The sequence below is a fragment of the Zalophus californianus genome, chromosome 9, assembly GCF_009762305.2.
Source record: "Zalophus californianus isolate mZalCal1 chromosome 9, mZalCal1.pri.v2, whole genome shotgun sequence".
In the NCBI taxonomy this organism is placed as follows: Eukaryota; Metazoa; Chordata; class Mammalia; order Carnivora; family Otariidae; genus Zalophus; species Zalophus californianus.
In genome coordinates this window covers 115,838,956-115,860,836 of record NC_045603.1, presented here as the reverse complement: position 1 = coordinate 115,860,836, position 21,881 = coordinate 115,838,956, and the positions used below count along the sequence as shown (strand labels likewise).

General features: G+C 44.3%; 1 protein-coding gene and 1 pseudogene across 5 annotated transcripts in view; both read left to right on the top strand.

Moving 5' to 3' along the window:
- Window positions 1-21,881, top strand: part of PDSS1 (decaprenyl diphosphate synthase subunit 1) — a 57,577-nt gene that overhangs the window by 4,464 nt on the left and 31,232 nt on the right. For 4 of the 5 annotated variants that reach the window (XR_003519707.2, XM_027592299.2, XM_027592298.2 and 1 more), the window contains exons 2-5: window positions 2,595-2,659; window positions 3,086-3,206; window positions 4,659-4,789; window positions 19,917-20,058. Coding sequence is in view for 4 of the 5 variants with exons in the window: in XM_027592299.2 (XP_027448100.1) it covers window positions 2,595-2,659; window positions 3,086-3,206; window positions 4,659-4,789; window positions 19,917-20,058 (459 nt within the window). In the remaining variant the exon portion in view is untranslated. The remainder of the gene's footprint in view (window positions 1-2,594; window positions 2,660-3,085; window positions 3,207-4,658; window positions 4,790-19,916; window positions 20,059-21,881) is intronic. The other variant, XM_027592301.1, reaches the window with a different exon arrangement.
- On the top strand, window positions 7,564-10,600 carry LOC113921509 (annotated as a pseudogene).

Sequence of the window (21,881 nt, the reverse complement as noted above, 5' to 3'; positions counted from 1 at the left end):
GGATAAATGCCTAGTAGTGCAATTGCTGGGTCATAGGGTAGAACTACCTTAGCTATGTAATTTTAACTCTTTACCCCAGGCTAGAGGTTAGGTCTCAAACTAACTACTACAATGAATTACTGAATTCATATGAACTAATTACCCATGAAACTGGAAGAAGTAGGCTAAATGTCATATAATGGTAAAATTAAAAGAGAGGATTATCACCTGGCTTTCTTGGGACATTATAAATGTTCTTACTGGTTTAAGGAATATATAATGCTATGGTGGAAAGCCTAGAAGTCAGCCAGTCTTCCTTGGCCACTGCCTGCCTGGCAAAGTCAACCTTTACTCTCATTTTAATATGTCTAAAGCAATATGTGTTCACTAGAGAATCAGAAAATAGAAACCAAAAAATGAATAAAACAAAACCTATTTATTAAAAAATAAATAACTACTTTTAATACCCTAGTTTATATGCTTTTAAACCCTATTCTCTGTGATTTTATTTGTGCATGTATGTATGTGTAAGTTTTTAGTGGGATCACAGAACATGTATGGTTTTGTAACTGCTTTTTTCTTTTGTTTTATTTTTAAAAGATTTTATTTATTTACTTAGAGTGTCTGCATGTGCCTGAGCAAGGGGAGGGGCAGAGGGAGAGGGAGAGAATGAATCCCAAGTAGACTCTGCGCTGAGCACAGAGGCTCTATCCCACAACCCTGATATCATGACCTGAGCTGTAATCAAGATTCAGACCCTCAACCAACTGAGCCACCTAGGCGCCCCCCTTACATTTTTCTTTTGATGTATTGTCAACGTATCTGTATATCAGTTTTCAGACTTGACTTTTCTGAATTTCAAGTTCCCCAGCTGTATAAAAACAAGTAGTTTGTGAGGGTCAAATAGCGTAAAAGCATGTTGTAAGACTTTATTACAAATAGAGTGGATTCGTTTTATTTTTCTTGTGTTAAATTCATCCTTTTTGTCAAAACACTTTCTTCAGGGCCATCTGGGTGGCTCAGTTGGTTGGCTGACTTTGGCTCAGTTCATGATCCCAGGGTCCTGGGATCAAGTCCCCCAGCCCCATGAGTCCCCCAACCCCCAACGGGCTCTCTGCTCAGCAGGGAGCCCGCTTCTCCCTCTTCCTGCTCCCCCTGCATGCGCACTCTCTTGCACTCTCTCTCTCTTTCTCTGACAAATAAATAAAATCTTAAAAAAAAAAAAACCCTTCTTCAAATACAGAGCCCTTACCACATTAAATTAGTAAATCAGTGATTTTTTTTTTTAAGTAACCTCTATGCCCAAGGTCAGGCTCCAACTCATGATCCCTGAGATCTAGAGTCGCATGCTTCACGGACTGAGCCAGCCAGGGGCCCCATAAGTTAGTAATTTTTGAAATGACTATGTCCCTGCATTCTTTAAGACTGGTGGTCTGTATCTTTGGGCCACAGTGCCTGTCACATTTCCTGGCCCATAGTAGTCCTCAATAATCTTTGGAACTAGTATTTCTCTCCACCACCTCTGAATCTTTTAGTGATCTTCTGTTGTTTTTTTTTTTTTTTAAAGATTTTATTTATTTGAGAGAGAGAGAGAGAATGAGAGATAGAGAGCACAAGAGGGAAGAGGGTCAGAGGGAGAAGCAGACTCCCTGCCGAGCAGGGAGCCCGATGTGGGACTCGATCCCGGGACTCCAGAATCATGACCTGAGCCGAAGACAGTCGCTTAACCAACTGAGCCACCCAGGTGCCCCACTTCTGTTGTTCTTGATCTCTAATATTCTCAAAACATGCCACTGAGCTTGCTTGTTTTTTAATATTGCTGATCAAGAAGTAGCTTTTTCCAAGTATGTTTAGGAAAAATAATTTAAAATAGGTAGTGTTCATGTATAATGTAAAATCATTCGTCAACATTGAAATCTTCCTTTTCACTCTCTGTTCTGATGCTTGGGGGAGCTTGATTACTCTTTGTTTTCAACTCGTTTAAGAATGTAAAAGGATGTAAATAACACTGATCTTTACTATTCTCTGACTAATCTTAGTTAAGTGGAAGGAAATTGTTTTAAAAACTACCTTTTCAGGTCTGGAAAGCTAGATAGGAATATGGAAACTAGCCTTTGGAGAAAAGGATAGATTACAGATGTGTTTTTTTTCCTTATGTTTTCCTTTTTTTAAATTTTTAAATTTTTTAAATTTTTTTAGATTTTATTTATTTATTTGACAGAGAGAGCACAAGTAGACAGAGTGGCAGGCAGAGGGAGAGGGAGAAGCAGGCTCCCCACCGAGCAGCGAGCCTGATGCGGGACTCGATCCCAGGACCCTGGGATCATGACCTGAGCTGAAGGCAGACGCTTAACCGACTGAGCCACCCAGGCTCCCTTCCTTATATTTTCTGTAATGATAAATGTTGCTTTTGTAATAAGGAAATTTTTTATTATCTTCCTGAAGTTTGCAATCTACCTACAAAGGGACAACTAAAAGATAAAGATTATAAAAAAAGATAAAGATGATATTTATTATGAATTCTATGATTATTATGAATGTTTTTATGTATCTGGCATTATAAACACATTTTTCATAAATATTCTTACAGATTTGTTAATACTTTTATTTTATAGATGTCCTATTTTAATCTTGTGAAGAGTTTAACATCTGCTTTTCCACATAGGTATAGTATGTCACGGTAAGTTTATGATCTGTGTTATAACTGCTAAAATTATTAGCCATATTGCCAGTAAATTTCTATTCTGAATTGTGGTGGGCTAGTCCAACAAATTGAATATTTTGGTTAACTAAGTGCCACAATATCTGCTCTGTGTGACCTCTGCCTTTTTAAAAAATGGGAATGTAATAACATTTAAACCCAGAACACCGTAAACCAGTTTAGTCTTTGATTTTGTGGGTTCTCAAGGTCCTGGGTATAAAAATAAACTATTGCTGTATTGTTGAGCAAGAACAGAATTCTATGTGTTTTTCTAAATTATAATGACCATTTTGGATTTGTGCTTAATTTCCAGCAAGTAGAAGTATATATAATTCTTACTAAAAAACGAAATTATCTCACTTAATAAAACTCACTTAACCTTGTGTGCGTTTGTGCTTGTCCCAGGTTCCATCACACGACGCTGGCGGTGTGCTGTTGTAGCAAAACACAGAGTGGGGAGAAATACACTGACCCCTTCAAACTCGGTTGGAGACACTTGAACGGTCTGTATGAGGACATTAGAAAGGTAAGCTCGGTTTGAACGTGCTGGGAAGTAATGTTGGTTTCTGAGAATTGTGAACAGACGGTGCAGGTTTTCAGATACGTCCAGTGCCGTCGCAAACTTGATTCATGAGTGCCTGGGCGCCTGCTGGGTCGCCGTTTACAAGCCTGCCTGCGCCCGTCTGCATGCCGGTCTTTGTGCTCCCGGGGAAGCCACACTTACCTCAGGGCCAGCGTCTGTCCCGCTGCGTATCGCAGTTACTGCGTTCCTTCCCCCCATGCAGACGGAGCTCCTCAAAGGCCGGGACGGTCTTATTTTTCTTTGTGACCTCTGCATTTATTACTATGCTTGGCACTGAGGTCGATATTTCGGTGAGTTAAAGACTGGCGCCGCCGGAGCATGTTCCCCTGAGCCTGGCTGAGGGTCCTCAGGGGCCGTTCTTAGCCCCCGTTGCTCTGGGACATAAGCTGTGATTCATTCTAGCAAGTCCTTCAGAGGCACATACAACACACAAGTCCATCAGCTAGAAGGCTCCCCCTCTTCATGAATCCAAACCCTACTTGTTCTTTAATTCCAGGTCGAAGCTTCTATCCTCCAGTAAATATTTGGTTTTCTAGCCCACACTGATTTCTCCCTTCTCTGAACTTTTACTGCATTTAATTTAATTTACTGCTTTTAGGGGTGCCTGCGTGGCTCGGTCGGTTAAGCATGTGCCTTCGGCTCAGGTCGTGATCCCGGGGTCCTGGTGTCGAGTCCCGTGTCGGGCTCCCTGCTCCGCGGGGAGCCTGCTTCTCCCTCACTCTTCTTGTGCGCTCTCTCTCTCTCTCAAATAAATAAATAAATAATCTTGAAAAATTTACTGCATTTAATTATGTCATTGCTCAAGTTACCACTCTGAACATTTTATATTTTTAAAAAATGTATCTCCCCAGCTCAGTTCTAAGTTCCTCACAATCAGGCAAACCATGTCTTCAACTTCCTCTGTGAACTTCTGACACATGTGGCTGAGCCAGGCTTACTGATCCCTGCTTCCTCCCGGCCACCATCCCCCTTCCTGTTCCTGATACATGGCTTTGCCTCCATACCCCAGTCACCCCCTTAACTCCTGCTTCATTGGCTCCCATGCTCCCCATCTTTGTCCTCTCCCCTCCATCTCCCAAGTGGCTACCAGCCCCTGTTCCTCTCTGGTCCCTGGGCCACCGACTGCTTTCCTCCTCCTCCCTGGAGTCTGTTGGAGTCTTTGGGCTCACCCTAGCCCTTTGGCCACTCGGGCGGCCAGACATCACGTGTGGCCCAGCTATAGGGCGGCCTTACAGTGTTGGAACCTCTTCCAATCGAGTGTTGAATTTCTCAAGTGAAGTGAGTATACAGAGTACAAGCGAGTACACTGAAATCAAATCAAAGTTTTGTAAAAGAAATCCTGTTGCCTTTTTTGCTATCATGATGCCATATTGACACAGAGAAACTTTATTTCAGGAACTACTCATATCTACAACCGAACTTAAGGAAATGTCTGAATACTACTTTGATGGAAAAGGAAAAGCCTTTCGACCAGTTATCGTGGTGCTAATGGCCCGGGCGTGTAATATTCATCATAATAATTCCCGGTGAGTTATTTACTTTCACTCCTCTGTTGTTTTGATATTTGGCAGGTCTTCCTTACCAAGCTTGCCATTTAGTTCCCGGATGAAGTGGTAGCATTTATCTTAGAATTCACTTTGTGGTGAGTAGTTTCTGGCTTTGAGTCCCCAAAGTCACCTGGTCTGGGCATCTTCCCTTTCCACACTTTTTAATGTCCTAGAAGAACAACCTCAGCTGCAAGTAACCATTTTGAAAAGAATTTTAAAAGCCAAAGTTAGTTTTCTCCCTCAGAAGTAAAGAAGAGCAGGGTGTGTACATACATGTAATCATTATATACACGGGGCCATTAGTCCAAAGGTTAATAGTTATAAAGTTCTGAGCTGCACGCCTGCGCCGTGAGGGTCTGCCTTCCTGTGACCTTCGGAAATTTGCCAAAGAAAAATCTTTGGAGAAGAAGGCAATTTTGACTGTTGGTCCTCAACTTCTGTGTTTTGAATACGTATAAAATTTTTAAATATTAAAACAACCGTATTAAAGGAAATCTTATAAAAAAAGATTGACCCCTTGCCTTATGCAGCCATCTCCGCTCCCTCTTGTCCTCTCTTCTTGTTCTCAGTCATTCTATATGTATCTGTGATTCTTTACTCACCCTGTTTTCTCTCTTGCCCACGTTGCTGGACTGTCTTCATAGCTGTTCTTTTTACGTGGTCTGATCTGCTGACGGAAGTTCCAGTCCACCATAATGTGGGCTACATCTCCCTAGTGCGGACCGTTTGCGTTATGTTCCCTCTTCTTAGGGGAGCACACTTCCGGGAATGCCTCAGGGAGTGTCGGAGGTCGCCTCTTAGCAGCTGCTCCCCTCAGCCTTTTCCTCCCTGCTGCTGTGCCCCCTGCCCCAGCACGTCCCACCACCTCAGGGTGCCTCCCCCCCGACCCCCACCAAGACCCACCAAGTGCTCACAGTGCTCGCAGTGCACTTGGAACAGCCAGTGGGATCTCTGGCCGTGGACCATCCTCGGGACCACGTCCACTTCACCTGGGAGGCAGAACCGCAGAAATGAACCAAATTTGAGATACATCTCACACGATCTAGAGCGGGGTTCTCGGCCTTGACGTTTTGGGCCAGATAATTCTTTGTGTGGGGGCTGTCCTGTGTATCACAGATGCTCTGCAGCGTCTCTGGCCTCTGCCCCCCAGATGCCAGTAGCACCCCCCGCCAAGTTGATGACAACCACAAATGTCTCCAGACATTGCCAGATGTCCCCTGGGGAGCAAAATCATCCCTGGTTGAGAACCACTGGTCTAGAGAGAGTGTGTGTTTTTATTTTTAATTTCTCGGATTAATGTCTAATACAGTTCATTACCGTCAGAGGTGACATGGGAAGGAAAACATCCTGCATTGCTTTAAATCCTCTCCATTGTTATCCCCGTGGTTGCAAGTTTTTTCAGTTTGCCTTGCTGAAACTGAATAAACTTGGTTGCAGAAAACATGGGAGAATATAACACAACAAAGGCATTGCTAGTTTAAAAAGTAAGTTCAGGGGCACCTGGGTGGCTCAGTCAGTTGAGCGTCCAGCTCTTGATTTTGGCTCAGGTCATGATCTCAGGTCACAGGATCGAGCTCATCAGGCTCTGAGCTCGGCAGGGAGTCGGCTTCAGATTCTCTCTCTCCCTCTCCGTCTGCCCCTCCCCTGCTCGCTCTCCCCCTCTCTCAAATAAGTAAATAAAGCTTAAAAAAAAAAATGCATTCAAGGGCACCTGACTGGCTCAGTAGAGCATGTGACTCTTGACTTTGGGGTTGTGATTTCGAGCCCCATGTTGAGGGTAGAATTTACTTGAATAAAATGAAAAGTAAGCTGAACACTGCCCTCTCCGGGATCTTTTAGCTGCAGCCTCATTCTCCCAGAAGTGATGGGAGCAGGGCTCGGCAAGGCACGGTACAGAGGCAGAACTGTGATGGTGGCATGCATGCGAGTGGGGTAGTATCCCACAGTACCACTCCCCAAGCCCTCGCTTCTTGAGAATACTTGCTTCCTAAGAGCCCTTTTGAATCAGGCTCTTCATTGGCTAAATATCTAGCTGTTACTTCCGTGCCTCTTACAGCAAGAGGGGCGTGGGGACAGGGCGGGGGGAGCTTCTGGAGACCTGGGCCATTTCCGGTTTTGCTTGGTGAGAAAGACTTAGAACAGTATGGACAAAAAGGAGCTATAGATTCAGGGGCAGGACCTCACAGAGCCTCTGGTTCCAGCCAGTGCCACCAGAGGCATCCCCCAGCCCTGGGGGCACCAGAACCCATTCCAGTCCTTCATCCGCTTGCTCGCTGGTGATGGCGCAATTGAGAGATCCCTGCTTTATCGTCTGACAATCAAAGTTTAACGGCTTCTGTGCAGCTTATCAGGCATCATCTTCTTGTTTGTGAATGTCTATTACATAGGTCAATAATAATCCTAGAAGGGATTTTGGAAAACCGAATAGAACAGACACCTAAGAAATAGCGAGGGGGGGGAACTACCTTTTATTGATTTTCCTTCTTTCCTCAGTAAACTTTTCAGTGGTCCATTAAATCTTCCTTGCCAGATTGCTAGGACTTCTTAACCTGAGGTCCATGACAGTTATGGGGTCTGTGAGTCCCTTAGAATTGTATGCGGAATTTTTTGTGTATTTGCATTTTTCTGGGGAGGGATATCAGAAGCTCCTAATATATTCTCCAAAGGCAATATGGCCCCGAAGAGCCTAACACTCAATCTTTATATTTCCTGTCTGTATCCTGATAACACAGTACCTGGGCAGGTAAAGTAGGAATGCACAAACAAAGACTCAGACTTGAAAGGTCCAGAAAACAGCTGCGGTGGTTCTGAAATGCGCTGCCTGGATCCTCCTGCAGTGAAGGACTCAGTGCTGGACCGGGTCTCGTTGGCAGAGAACCTTCAGTTCTGAGCCTCTTTGAGGATCGCGTCCGCTGCAGCAAATCCTTTCACCAGAGCCGGCCCAGATGGGGGCACTGAGAGATGAAGGGCCATTCTGGCTCCAGCGCACACTATGGATGGGCCTGCATCACAGAAACTTCTCCCTCTACCCAGTCCTGTTTCCTTCTCTCCCTCACATGGCTTTTGATCCCAAGGGCACTCCCGAGACAGGCACTTCAAACTTCGGAGTCTGCTTCCCAGAGAACCCAGTGTGCACCAGAGTTCAGCAAACTAACTGTAGGGTAGGACTTACTTTATCAAAGAATCGACATCAAAAATGAGCTTTAGATAAATAGATGTCTGTAAAATTGCTCTCCTCACTGAACGCAGCACAGCTGTAGTGTCTGATCTTTCTCAAACAAGCCAAACCCCCTGCTCAGCAGCTGCATCAAAGGGACCTCCTCTTGTCCTCGATCTTGGCCCCAGTCGTTCCTTTGTGGAAGTCTTCCTGCTCTGGAGGCGGCTATCGCTGTCAGTGATTGGGGTAACAGGATTGCTCACATTGTATTGGTCTTCATTATGCAAGTCGCCAAGTGGCACTGAATCCCACTGGTCCAGTTACCAGAGCCAGACGTTTGATCAGATGGCACAGATTTTAAGATGCCATTTTCATATTAGTGATGATATCAAGGGTCCTAGTGTGATAAAAATCCTACATGCAGAGGAGGCAACTTTTATGATTCTGACACAGACAAAGGAAATTACAAAAGCCTACCCTCGGAAAACGGTAACGAAATAGTCATTACAGCACCATCTCACTTAAATGATTCCTGAGATCAGGCCATTCATGAATGTGGAGCCATTCCTGGTTTCTGTGTGTTCCAAATCACTGAGCCAGCCACTACCGTAGCAATTTATGACATAGGCGGGAAAGTTGGTGCCCAAAGAAACGTTTTTGCTTTTAACCTAGAAGATGGCCCTTTCGATGTATCTGTACTCGTTACTGAAATGGATCTTGAGGGCAACAGGGGCCCGCATCAGCCTCCCCTCGGCCGGCTGCGCCCCTTCTGCGGCTGGAGGGCAAGTGGAGCAAGAACTGGAGCCTGAGGGACAGCCTTAACCCCTCTTGACTGAGGTCCTGCCGCTCTCACTACCAGGAGCCTCCTTCTCTGGACCTGGCGCATTCTAGCGTCCCAGTGGCCTGGGCCCTGTGAGTGGAATGGTCGCCGAGGTCCAGGACGTCGCGTTTCCCCATGCCCAGTGGAGGGAACTGGGGAGCCTTGAGGGTCCCCGCTCCCCCTGCTAGGGATGCAGAAAACCCCCATTTGGTGAGGAGCAGCTGTATTCACTGGTGAGTAGAGCTAGATACCTGTGATCACCAACGTCGAGCTAGGTACCCGTGATCACCAGCGTCGAGCTAGGTACCCGTGATCACCAGCGTCGAGCTAGGTACCCGTGATCACCAGCATCGAGCTAGGTACCTGTGATCACCAACGTCGAGCTACGTACCTGTGATCACCAACGTCAAGCTAGGTACCCGTGATCACCAAGGTAGAGCACTGTGCTACCCTGAGCTGGGCAGTCGTGCAGTACCGACACGTCTGCATCTACTGCTGGTCCCGTAAGCACCTCAGACCCTGGTGAGACCACAGTCATTGCTTTTAAGGTTGTTAAACTCTGCCCTTGCACAAAAAGACACTTAGCTTATGAAAGCGGACTCCTTGGGCATCCACAGATCCAAGGTTAAGTACTGCACTAGAGATACGTGCTACGCCATACTGATCCTCCTGGGAAAGAAGTTCTGTTTTCTCTTGGCCAGTCTAACTACATGATTACATGATGAGAAGCAACAACATATTATGTGTGGCCCCAGGGATCTTGCAGGGGACTTGTTAGGAGTGCCAGGCTGCTCTGTGAAAGAGCACAAGAAAATAGATACAGGGTTCTACAGAAACTTGGTAGTGGACACTCAGCATGAACCATCCGAGTCAGGCACATGTGTGAGTGAAAATAGGTGTCACCTGGAAGGTGGGAGTGATCAAAAAGACCCTGGCAAGAGCTACAGGAAGAGAAACCTTCACCTTCAGATCTGGTGCCTCCACCACGTACCTCTTCCAGAAGGAGAGCAGGGAGTGAGGCAGAAGAACATTCAGATGAATCACCTGGTGAACGACAGCATCATAGATCTGATAGTATTTCCCTTTCCTTTGATGAAAGCCTTGCTCTGTGTGTAACAAGGGAAGTACCCTGTGAAAGAAGCGATAGAAGTGAATCAACAGGGACTCCCGTCAAACCCGGATCTGGGTGCTGGTGTGAGTGAATATCAAGGCGATCAGTTGGATCAGGATTCAGTTTCAAATCAGATTAGTGTAGACTTTGAAGTTGAGTCTCTCCATGCAGAAGATTGTAGCCTTGAGGAAGATGGACGAGAACTGTCAGATGCAGACGATGATGAATACCGAGGAACTGCATCAGGCAGGGGAGAGTGATAGAGATGCATTTGAAGAAGATCCTGAAATTTCCTTAGCTGACTGTTAGAACCGTGCTTCATGCAGTGAAATGAATCATCCCCTTCCACCTCATTGCAGCAGATGTTGGGCCCTTTGTGAGAATTGGCTTCCTGAAGATAAAGGAAAGATGAAGGGAAAATGCCTACAAAAGCCAAACTAGAAAACTCAACACAAGGAGAAGGCAGCTTTGAGGTCTCTGATTGTTAAAAAACAAACAAACAAACAAACACCTACAGGGGATGATTCCAGAGAGTCCTGTGCTGAGGAAAATGGTGATAAAATCACACAAGTCTCCTAATCCCAAAAAAGTAAGGACTGTTCTCAGCCATCAACTTCTAGTAGCCCCATTTATAGCAGCCAAGAAGTCAAAACAAAATAAAAACACAAAGCAAAACAAAAGCCAAAAAAAAAAAAAAGTAGAATCTAGCTTTCTCCTTTTTTTTTAGAGGGAGGGAGGGGCAGAGGGAGAGGGAGAGAGAGAGAATCTCGGGCAGACTCCCCACTGACCGTGGAGCCCAACACAGGGCTTGATCTCACGACCCATGAGATCATGACCTGAGCCGAAATCGAGAGTTGGACACTCAACCGACTGAGCCACCCAGGCACCCCTCTAGTTTTCTTTTCTTTTCTTTTTTTTTTAAAGATTCTATTTATTTATTTGACAAAGAGAGACACAGCGAACACAGGAACACAAGTAGGGGGAGTGGGAGAGGGAGAAGCAGGCTTCCTGCTGAGCAAGGAGCCCGATGTGGGGCTCGACCCAGGACCCCAGGATCACGACCTGAGCCAAAGGCAGATGCTTAACGACTGAGCCACCCAGGTTGCCCCCCTCTAGTTTTCTTCTTAATGCCACTGAACCCTGTGTGATTTGCCAAGGTGGACCTAAAACAGTAGCATTGTTCATGGCAAAACAGGACATCTTGTGGCATGCTTTACATATGCAAAAAAGCTAAAGAAAAGGAATAAGCCCTGTCCAGTATGTAGACAACCAATTCAAATGATTGTGCTCACTTATTTCCCCTAGTGGACACATCTATAAAAGTAGAAGTCTAGATTTCAACTATATAACTCTAAAAATTTACACAACATGAAATTTTTTTTACATATAACAAAGCGAGAAAATATCTCAGTCCCTGTAGATTTGTTCTCTGTAGTGTAATTTACCTACTTTGGGAGGGGGAATAGTAAATATTTACTTCCTTTTAGAAGAATTTCACTTATGTCTGTATTTTATATTTGAGTTTTCATGTAATTAAATTGGGTTAAAATTAAAATGGATATATAGTTCACCCTTTACCTATACCTCTCATATTTTATTTTTTTAAAGATTTTATTTATTTGTGTGAGAGAGAGAGCACAAGCAAGGGGAGCGGCAGAGGCAGAGGGAGAAGCAGACTCCCTGCTGAGCAGGGAGCCCGATGTGCGACTCAATTCCAGGACCCTGGGATCATGACCTGAGCCGAAGGCAGGCACTTAAACGACTGAGGCACCCAGGCATCCCAACCTCTCGTATTTTAAATAATTTCCACTTTCTTACATTTTAGAGAAGTATCTGATTTAAAAATATAGAAGACATTTAAATATATGTTCTTTAATGTAAGGAGAGTTTGTATAAAAGATTTAATATTTAAATTTTAGATACTTTTAAACCTTCTAATTCTTAGTTTCTCTGCTCTTTCAGAGCCTCTTAAAATACTCTTTCCAGATGAAAAAGAAATTGGTAGTTGTATTTGGTGCTATGTAAGTAAAAATGCCCTTCTCATTCTCTACCCCTTTGGTCTAGTAAGAGATAGGTGGTAATGGTGTCATTTGAGAAGTCTTTGAGAAAGCCACCACTTACCCATAAGACAAAACTATTTTAAGGCCTCCTAGGACAATGTGGAATTGTTCCAGGGGGTCTAACCTGCATACCAGGCCCTTTTTCACACCTAATTTCAGGGATTTAGTGCAATCTGTTGTTTTCCCTAAATTGGAAAACCATTCTGAGACATTTTAAAGTGCCTTCTTGGGCTACATTGCATGGCCCCTGGTAGTTACCTAGGTTTCAGACCTTTGCTTAAGGCCAGTTTTAGAAATTGGTGAACTCACAGACTAATCCAGAAATTCAGTAAACAAAAGGATTGTTTTTAAACTAGCTGGGAATATCATCACTTCTTGCTAAATTGTCCAGAAACGATACATCATTTTCCTTCCAGAAAGATGGGGTCAGAATAGAATTCTGAAGTATCTCTCAAACTACATATATTCACATCTCGATTTATATTTAAATCAGAATCTAAGCAAAGTAATAAAAATAACCACTTTGATTTAAGGTCCCAGTTTTTTTCTCCCATGTATGACAGTTTTATGTCCTCAAGTAAGGACAATAAAATCAACTGGACTGTAAGTTTAGAATAGAACTGAGGGATATAATTTTGCAGAGCAAATCTGTGTGCCAGTTACTAGCAGTACATTGTATTAAACTTTAAAACAAAACCACACATACATGCGACTTATCCACATAGGCATATGAGAGTAGGAAACATGGCTATACAGATTAGCACCTTCACCAGAGACTGGTCCTCCGAAGTGCGTAAAGCTTTATTAATTTTGGGCTTTATAATCAACTAGAACTAAGAATCTTTCTGAAGAGAGTTGTTAGTAAAAATGAGATTATAAACACTGTGTATTCAGGGTATATTATGCAGTGATTATGCTATTTACAAAACATTCAGATCTACAAGTAATTTCATTCCAGTGCCTGTGCATTACAGATGTTGCCTTGATTGTCTAAATTTTTAGGTTTAGTATACACATATTATTTACTGATTTGCAAATAAAAACATCAGATGTTTGATTAAGAATTGTTTCAAGAATATGATTGTTGGATCTTTCGAATTTTCGTAATAATGAGTTTTGTTTAAAAAGAAATGATACTTGAGTATCATCTGTTTGGGTAATCAGAGCTACGCATCTGAATGTGCTTTTGTTTCTGGAGTGGCCGTGCTGTATTAAGGGACAGCTTGACACAGTTGGGAGCCTCCAAGGCATCGAACAGACTCAACTTGAGAAAGGATGTCACGGTTTAGTGGGGCCATGAGATACTGTTGTCTCCCTCCTGTTCACGTGTGTTATCCTGTGGCAGGTTGGCTTAAGTGGTTTCACAGCTAGTGATGGTGAGTGGTCTGGGGCATGGAGGGGATGGAGCTGGGGCAGGGAGGGGAGTTGGGCTAGCCACCCTGCTCCTCGTCAGCTTGAAAACCCCTGTTGTAATGGCCTGTAATTTCTCTGCATCAGCTAGGAAACTAAATTCCATGAGGCCAAGAATCTCTTCTTGACTGACACACATGGAGAGGTGCTCAGGAAGAATTTATTGAGCAAATCAAAGCACTGGGACCTGAGTGTTGTAGCTGGCTTTAAAGCAGGAGCCTGCAGGCTTCCAGGCAGACCAGGGTTAGCTGTTGGCATCATTTAATTTACTTTCATTTTTCATAAGGGTTTTAAAGATACTGATTAGCGTGTGTAGGCGTCCGCTGGCTTATGAAGATAACCACAAGTCTTTATGGCCTCGTCTTGTGAAAAGTTTGTAGTCGTACTTGCTGGTTGTTCGGATTCTGAACTGGGGTTAGATTTAGTCTTTACAAAAAAGTGTTTCTTCAGCTTAACGAAAATACCAGCTGTCTAAAAGTTTGTGGCCATATTGTCCATCCTCTAGCCAGCTTTCAATTATATATGGTAGGGAATTTTTGACATTTGCAAATACTGCTTTAAAAAGATAAATATGTGAAAGCAGCAGTGCATAAGGTGCTCAGAAATGTTGAATGTGTTGTTATAAAATGGACTGTTAACAGGAATTAATAAAAAGCAACAGAAAAATTTTTTAAAAAAGGGATCTTGAACTATAGTCTATAATAAAGGACACCAACTGAGGCAGAGGAGATTTTGATCACCAGGTGGCCATCAGTTTCATTGGTGAGGTCTAGCTCAAGCGTAAGGAGGATGATGTCATCACTGAAGGAATCAACCACACTTTCATTCGCTGTGCCCAATTTGAAAAAAAAAAAAAAACCACAATGTGTTATTCTCTAGCACCCAGCTCCTATGGAGAAAGCCATGTGCAGAGCCAGCCTGGTAAGACATCAGTATGGTAAGCTGCTCTCCACACAGCCACAGATCCTGAAACTTCTGCAGTGTGTCTTCAGTGGCAAGAAAATAAACAGTAGCATGAACCCCGCATCATGTGTGATGCAGCTTTGTAGGCATCTGTTCTATCCAGAGATAAATCTAAAATATCAGGAGCTGCTACTCTTGGATGTCAGTTCTTTTCTCTTGATGTTAGAACTGCTCCTGAATTCTGACACTTACGATCAGGCTTGAAACCACCATTCTCAACCAAGAAAAACAGACGCCACTCTGAGCCTGGTAAGCGTGTTTGGGTTCCGGAAGGTGAATAGCCAGTAACCAAGGATAGTGACCTGCTAAGCAACTTTGAGCTCACAGGCATCCCTCCTGCACCCTGCTGTACCTCAGATGGAAGGCAACTTTGGTGTTCGTGCCAGTCGCATCCTCAACATGCCATCAGGAACACAGGAAAAGGGAACGAGATTGCAGAGGCCAGAGACAGAAGCCAGGAAACAGAAACATGAGGCCAAAGGAGAAGTAGAGAGTGAGAGATGGTCAGGAACCCCTTCGGTCCCATTCCACCACTGTGGAAGGTGAGACACTTCAATGTAGTATCAATAATGAGGACAGAGGAGATCTTAGGTGGAGTAAAAGCAGGTATTTCAAGAATTGGATCACTGATAAGGAAACATTTGAGCCCCAGCAAGAGGCTAGTGAAGGTAAGAAACCATTAGGCTGAAGAACGGCTCCACCCAAGGCATCCACATCCTCATCCTTGGAGCCTGTGTGATGTTATATAGCACAAAAGGGTCTTTGCAGAACTGATGGAAGTAAAGGCTCTCGGAATGGGGAGATGATCCTGAATGATCGCGTGAGCCTTAAATGCAGCCCCATGTCTCCCTCTGAGAGGGGGGTAGAGGGAGGTTGGCTCATACAGAAGAGCAGGCAGCGTGAAGGTGTGAAGGTGGAGCAGAGAGATATGGAAGATGCCGGTCTTAAAGGTTGGAGTCCAGTGGCCAGAGGCCAAAGCCTGCAGACAGCTGCCCATGGCTGGAAGGGATGGAGGGCTGCCCCTTTGGGCGGAGCACAGCTTTGCCGACACCTTGATTTCAGCTCGGAGGAACTGTTTGGAGTTCCTGCCGCCAGAACTGCGTGAGAGAGTTTCTGCTGATTTAAACCACTGAGTCTGTGGTAATGTGTCACTGCAGCCACAAGAAACTACCAGAAACTACGTTACATTGTATCACGTCAGCGGGGGGAGGGGCCTGGACGGCTTCTCTCTCCCCCTGGAGGGGCCTCTTTTGTGGCGAGCAGCCCTGACCGGAGCAGGCCAGAGGGCCAAGCAGAACACACTCCACAGTCTCAATAGGTGAAGGACCCCAACTTGCAGCAAGTCAGTTCAGTGACGGGTAAAGATAAAATCTGATTTGTGTCTAGATGGATCTGTTGTTCACCATACTGAAAACTTGAATGTGTGTACTTTTATCAGGTGACAACTAGGAAATGTGGTTTACATCCTGAAGCATTTGATGGAGAAAGAGAAGGACTTTACTTGCATTTTAAGTAGGGAGTTTCTTCAGTACCACACTGATAAAGTGTTCAGTCATGTCCTTTAAAACACATAAGGATGCAGAGTGTAAAAGGGAAGAGAGGTCACCCTCCCAAGATTGTACAGGTGAGCAGGTGAGCCATTCTGCTCCTGGGCTGCAAAGAGACTTGGGGCGTCAATACCGTGAGACCTTTGAACGGGCCCCGCCAGGGTTCAGGTCATGTTCAGAGTAGGAGGGTGCCGTCTTGTTTCATTTGCCCACAATTTAGAGGCGGTGCAGCAGTGGATCAGCAAAGGCTGAGTCAGTACCAAAACCCTTCTGGAGGAAAGCTCCCGTTGGTGGCTTAGGGTAAATCAAATGAATACCGCCACTTGAAAGAACGGCATTTCCCAAACTTTGTGCATCAGAATCACCTGGCATGCTTTTTACAAATGCAGATTCCTGGGCCCCGTCATCAGATTCTGACATGATGGACAGGGAATATATGTCTAAGAAACACTGAGCTTGTCAAAGTCCTAACAAACAAAGTGAAACACTTAATTTTAGAATTGTTAGAAGAGACAAAAAGAACATTTTGAAATAGAAATAGAGCCTTCTGTATACCACTTGAGAGTTCTGTTCTTTACACAACCTCTATAGATTTGAGAATAGAAACTTCTGTGTCTCTGCTGTTAAAGTGAAGCCACATTTACTATTTAAATTTGCTTCCCTCGTTTGTTCCAAACCCAAGTAATCGATTGACAAGGTTTGAATTTCTGTTTAGAGACAATTTTCCCACACTGGGGGGTTTTACGTGTAATTTAAGACTTCACATTATGTAGAGGCGCCTGGGTGACTCAGTCCGTTAAGCATCTGACTCTTGATTTCGGCTCAGGTCAGGATATCAGGGTCGTGGGGTTGAGCCCCATGTTGTCGGGCTCCCCACTCAGCGGGGAGTCTGCTTCTCTCCCTCTTCCTCTCCCTCTGCTCCCCCTGCTCGACCCCTAAAAATTAATAAAATAAATAAAATCTTAAAAAAAAAGACTTCACATTATGTGTTAGTGTGTATAAGGGAAAACCAGCATTTTACTTACATTGCATGTCAGCTGGGTAAAGAGTAGTGGGGGTGGGGCATGTCATTATCTTGTTCCACCTATTTTTGTCTGTGCTTGAAATACTCCATTATAAAAATTTTGTGGTAAGTCTAACGAAGGGGAAGAAACAAATGTCCTGGGGCTGCCGAATCATCCCAGACTCGTGCAGGTGTGAAGTACAGGGGACACAGCCAACTTTCAAGCCAACGGCCTCCGTTTCTCATGCTGTCTTGCTAGTCTGGCTTTTCTTAGCACCTCTGGCAGGAGCCAGGAAAGTGTGTCAGCTCTCCCAGTAGGAAGTGGAAATGGTGCCCAGCTTTTTGAAGGCAGGACTCAGTTTGGCACTTTGGAGATCTCATCTTAAAGACAGTGTGAGAGTGTTCTGTAATACGTAAATTTTGGTTCCAGCCATTACGCTGTGCTGTGGAAAAGCAGTGGCAGTTTTTCCCAGTAGAAGGCGACACACATTAAAGCTTAGTTGTGTGGGAAGAAGGACATCAGATACAGTTAGAAGGCATCTAAAAGGCGATGTTTATCCCACGTAGGGGCTATGTCACGGTGCCAAGTAATGTGCTGAGCAAGAGTCCCAGTTGCACCAGTCAGTAATTTGGCCATGTGAAATGGCCTTTCTGTGTACATCTGGTCTCTGAAATTTCAAAATACTTGAAGAAATTTTTGTCTTTGTTCTAATATCCTCAAGTCATAAAAATTCCAGTGTCTCAGTGAGTGCTGCCATTTCCCGGCAACCTCCAGGCAGGATCCCCTGTCTGCTGACGTATTAGTGATAATAGAGGTGGGGTCCCCCTGTTAGGAAAGCATGAGAACCGTTAGGGGCCCTCACAGCTGCTGTAAGGTAAGTTCTGCTACTCACCACTAGGCAGTGTGTATTAGACCAAAACGCCATTGAGAAGATATCCTGAACGGTAGCCTTTATATGAAACGCCTGTAAGCGTCTACATTTTCCTGTGCATTTGAGCTCAAGTAAGATAGGGTCCAACACATTCACCTGAAAGATATTTGAGATCCAAGCCTCCTGGTGTGGGGTCTGTGAGTGTCTCACCAAGGGCTTCAGAAGCCCTCATAGAAGCCCTGGGAGCGTTCATCTTCTCATACCCTGGCATGGCGTTAGAATTCATCCCTGCCGTCTACCGCTTTACTTCTCCTGCCTCGGAAGAAAGTGGTGTGATCTGGAAGGATTTAGAACTGTCACAATTGTGACAGATTAATAAATAATGGGCAGCACTTCACAAGTGATTCTGGGCCAAAAGAAGTTGGAAGGTTCTGGAGTTTCATTCTGAAATCTTAGTGGAGCAAAGTTGCCGGCAAAGCACCGTATTTTAAAATTATATTTAAAGCAAGATCAGAAGACATTCTCCAGGCTGATTTAGTGTCTAGTTAAATACCAGCGTCTTTTATGTACTTGCACTTCATTTTTCATTGCTTTCTGCAAGATGTGAGGAATTAGAATGAGCACTATCTTTTGCAGACATTCAGACTAGATTTTTTTTTTTAAGAAAAAGTCCTATTTCAACATCCTTCTGACTTTCTCCCCTCTAAGACATAGCATGATATTTGAAAAGTAAGCCATTGGAATAAGTGAAACATTTGGTGGGCATGTGTTTGTTTAAGTCAGGCCTGTGTATTCGGGTGAGAAAATTCCATTGGTTATTTCCCCAATTTGATTTTCTCCAAATTTAGTTTTTAAAAATGCCCATAGAGGGGCAACTGGGTGGCTCAGTCGTTAAGCATCTGCCTTAGGCTCAGGTCATGATCCCGGGGTCCTGGGATTGAGCCCCGCATCGGGCTCCCTGCTCGGCAGGAGACCTGCTTCTCCCTCTCCCACTCCCCCTGCTTGTGTTCCCTCTCTCTCTCTGTTGAATAAATAAAATCTTTAAAAAAAAATAAAAATGCCCATAGATGATGATGGTGATAATGATGATGATTAAAAACGAACTGGGGCACATTTTCTTTTAAAAGCCGTAAACCTCACACCCATATATCTTCTTAAGAGTTCTTATCCCGAATATTGTATTATAGTTGAAAAGAGAAGTTTCAGTTTTCTTTTTTTTAAAGATTTTATTTATGTATTTGTCAGAGAGAGTGAGCGCAAGGACAGGCAGAGGGAGAAGCAGGCTCCCCGCTGAGTAAGGAGCCCAGTGTGGGGCTTGGTCCCAGGACCCCGGGATCATGAGCCGAAGGAAGACACTGAACCGACTGAGCCACCCAGGTGCCCCAAGAAGTTTCAATCTCTTTTTTTTTTTCTTCTTTTTTTTTTAAGATTTTATTTATTTATCTGACAGACACAGCGAGAGAGGGAACACAAGCAGGGGGAGTGGGAGAGGGGGAAGCAGGCTTCCCGCGGAGCAGGGAACCCGATGCGGGGCTCGATCCCAGGACCCTGGGATCATGACCTGAGCCGAAGGCAGACGCTTAATGACTGAGCCACCCGGGCGCCCAAGTTTCAATTTCTAATGCAAAGGTTAAACGTGGATTGGAAGACAGTTTTGGCCAAAATTCTATCTTGGTTCTTGAGGTCTTCTTCCTAAACATTTCATTTAACACAACGTTAAAAGCTTTAAACACAATGACTGTTGGTTCTTCAGTACACTTTTCCACATTGCTCCTTAACCTGTCTCCCCATTGCTCCCCTGAAACCAACTCCTAACCTGACTTAGACCAACTGCCCAAGATGCCCAAGATCATGATTACAGGGCATAAAGTCGATTCTTCAGCCTGACGGCCAGACTTCTGGGCCATTTTAGCCTTTTTTGTTGTCCTACAAATTCTGAATGTGCTGTGTGTACAGCAGAATCTTGGCCAGGTATCTCACGCGTTTTTAAAATGTTCTCCAAATGATAGAAATGGCTCTGTAGGGAAGCCAAAGTGTTTATACAGTTTCTCTTAGAGAAATAAAATTCTTTATCCTAGATCAGATGTCCAGTTTGCACAAGATGATTGCTGAGAAGGTTATAGATGGCATCTCTGTTAAAAAGCATTGCTTTCTGTTAATTAGAGACGTGCAAGCAAGCCAGCGCTCCATAGCCTTGATTGCAGAAATGATCCACACTGCTAGTCTGGTGCACGATGACGTCATTGACGACGCGAGTTCTCGGCGAGGAAAACACACGGTTAATAAGATCTGGGGTGAACAGAAGGTATGGTGTTTTTGTTTCCTTTTCATCTTAGCCATTCACACGCTCTTCGGATTGCATTTACTTTTCAGATTTGTCTCATTAAAAAGTAAAATGTGCTTCCTCAGATGCGGCCTTCCAACTTCCAAAATAGTATTCACGTCTGTGTACATACATGTGATAATAGAGGAAACCACAGAAAAATAAGCTTCGTATTTCTGGTTATTCACAGTTTTATATAGAATTCCTTTTGGTTATAGGGAGAGGGATTTTTGTTACCCAAAAAGCATATTTTTGTGAGGAACCATACATTTTACTTTGGGGCTCAGATTACTCAAGTTCAGTTTAATTCTTTAACCGTTTATTGACTGCCATGTGCAAGAGTATCATGGCAAGGAAACAAGTGAAGCTAAGACATATGTGTGTGTATCTTAAATATAGATACGTAAAAAAATATACACACGCATATACAGTGAAAATTATACATTTTTAAATACAGGCTCTATAATTGGGTTTGGTTCATACTTGTGTATTTTAAAGCATATTTCCCCAGTATTTTATTAGCATCTCTTGAAGGGGAAATGGATTTTGCCTAAAGATATTTAAATCATGGGATTTAAAGCCGCTGGAACGGCACTGAGCGAATGAGCAGGAAGACATGCAGGCCTTTTGTTCGGAGGCCTCTTTCAGCCTGAGACTGGTCTGCCGGGGCACCCCACCTGCCAGCCTCCTCCTGCCCCCGCCCCCACCCCCGCCTCTCAATGGGAAGTACTTGTGTTTCCAATAAAAATCCATTCACACACTTACCTCCTCCAGGAGCCCTCGGTACCTTGCCCGGGTTCCAGCCCCGTCTGGTGGCTTCATCTTCATACGCTGGAACCTTTTGGCCTCTGGGATCCCTGGGGCCAGGAGAGGAAAGACACAAAGGCCTAGAGATCCAGAGCCCTAGTGATGGAGGGGTGCTCATGATGGAGGGGTGCTCATGATGGAGGGGTAGATGAGGGATCCATATATATCATCATGGGTACAATGACTCTATAAATGTTTATTTATGTTTATGTCGAGATAATTTGTATAATATGTTATATAAAATGCTTAATAGGTAAACATACTGAACACTAATTTTAGATACTAGTGAAAAGACAAAAAAAGTTAAAATGTGATGTTGAAAACTATGAATTATAATTTCTATGGAATCTAGCATTTATAATTTATAATTATACTACTAATAATAAAACTCAAGCATGTCTTTATGCAAATGGGTATGATTACAGGGTATAGTTCAGTTATATATAATTTATAACAAGCTGTAAGTACAGTATGGGCATCTACTCCCAATCTAAAGAAGATTGGAAAAATATTGATTATCTAGTGTTCACTACAGAAAATTTTGTCTAGGAACGAGGGGCAGGGTGTACAGCACAAAGAACACTGAACTTGGAGCCAGGATGCCGAGGTTTGCTTTTCACTGAGAAAAGCACGCGTTGTGCCAGGTGCTGGGCTGTGCCGAGCGCCAGCCGAGATGACCCCCGGCCCGTGCCGTCAGGGAGTTCGGTGAAGAGGGCATCAGTGGGTGACGACAACAGCATGCCCGGGGTGCCGCGCACAGCGCACAGAGGAGAGGCATCTGCAGACTGAGGGATCCCGGTGGACTTCCTGGAAGTGTCACCCGAGCTAACTGTGCAGCCATGTCTGCCCAGCGAAGAAGGGGAAGGACTTTCTGAGTAAGAGAGACAGTGAGTGCAGAGGCACAACCGCATGGCTTAAGGCAAGCGCGAGTGTTCCAGCACGTCCGACCCAGGGGCCGCTGGACTCTGGCGGGTTCAGGCATGAAGCGAGAGTGTGCG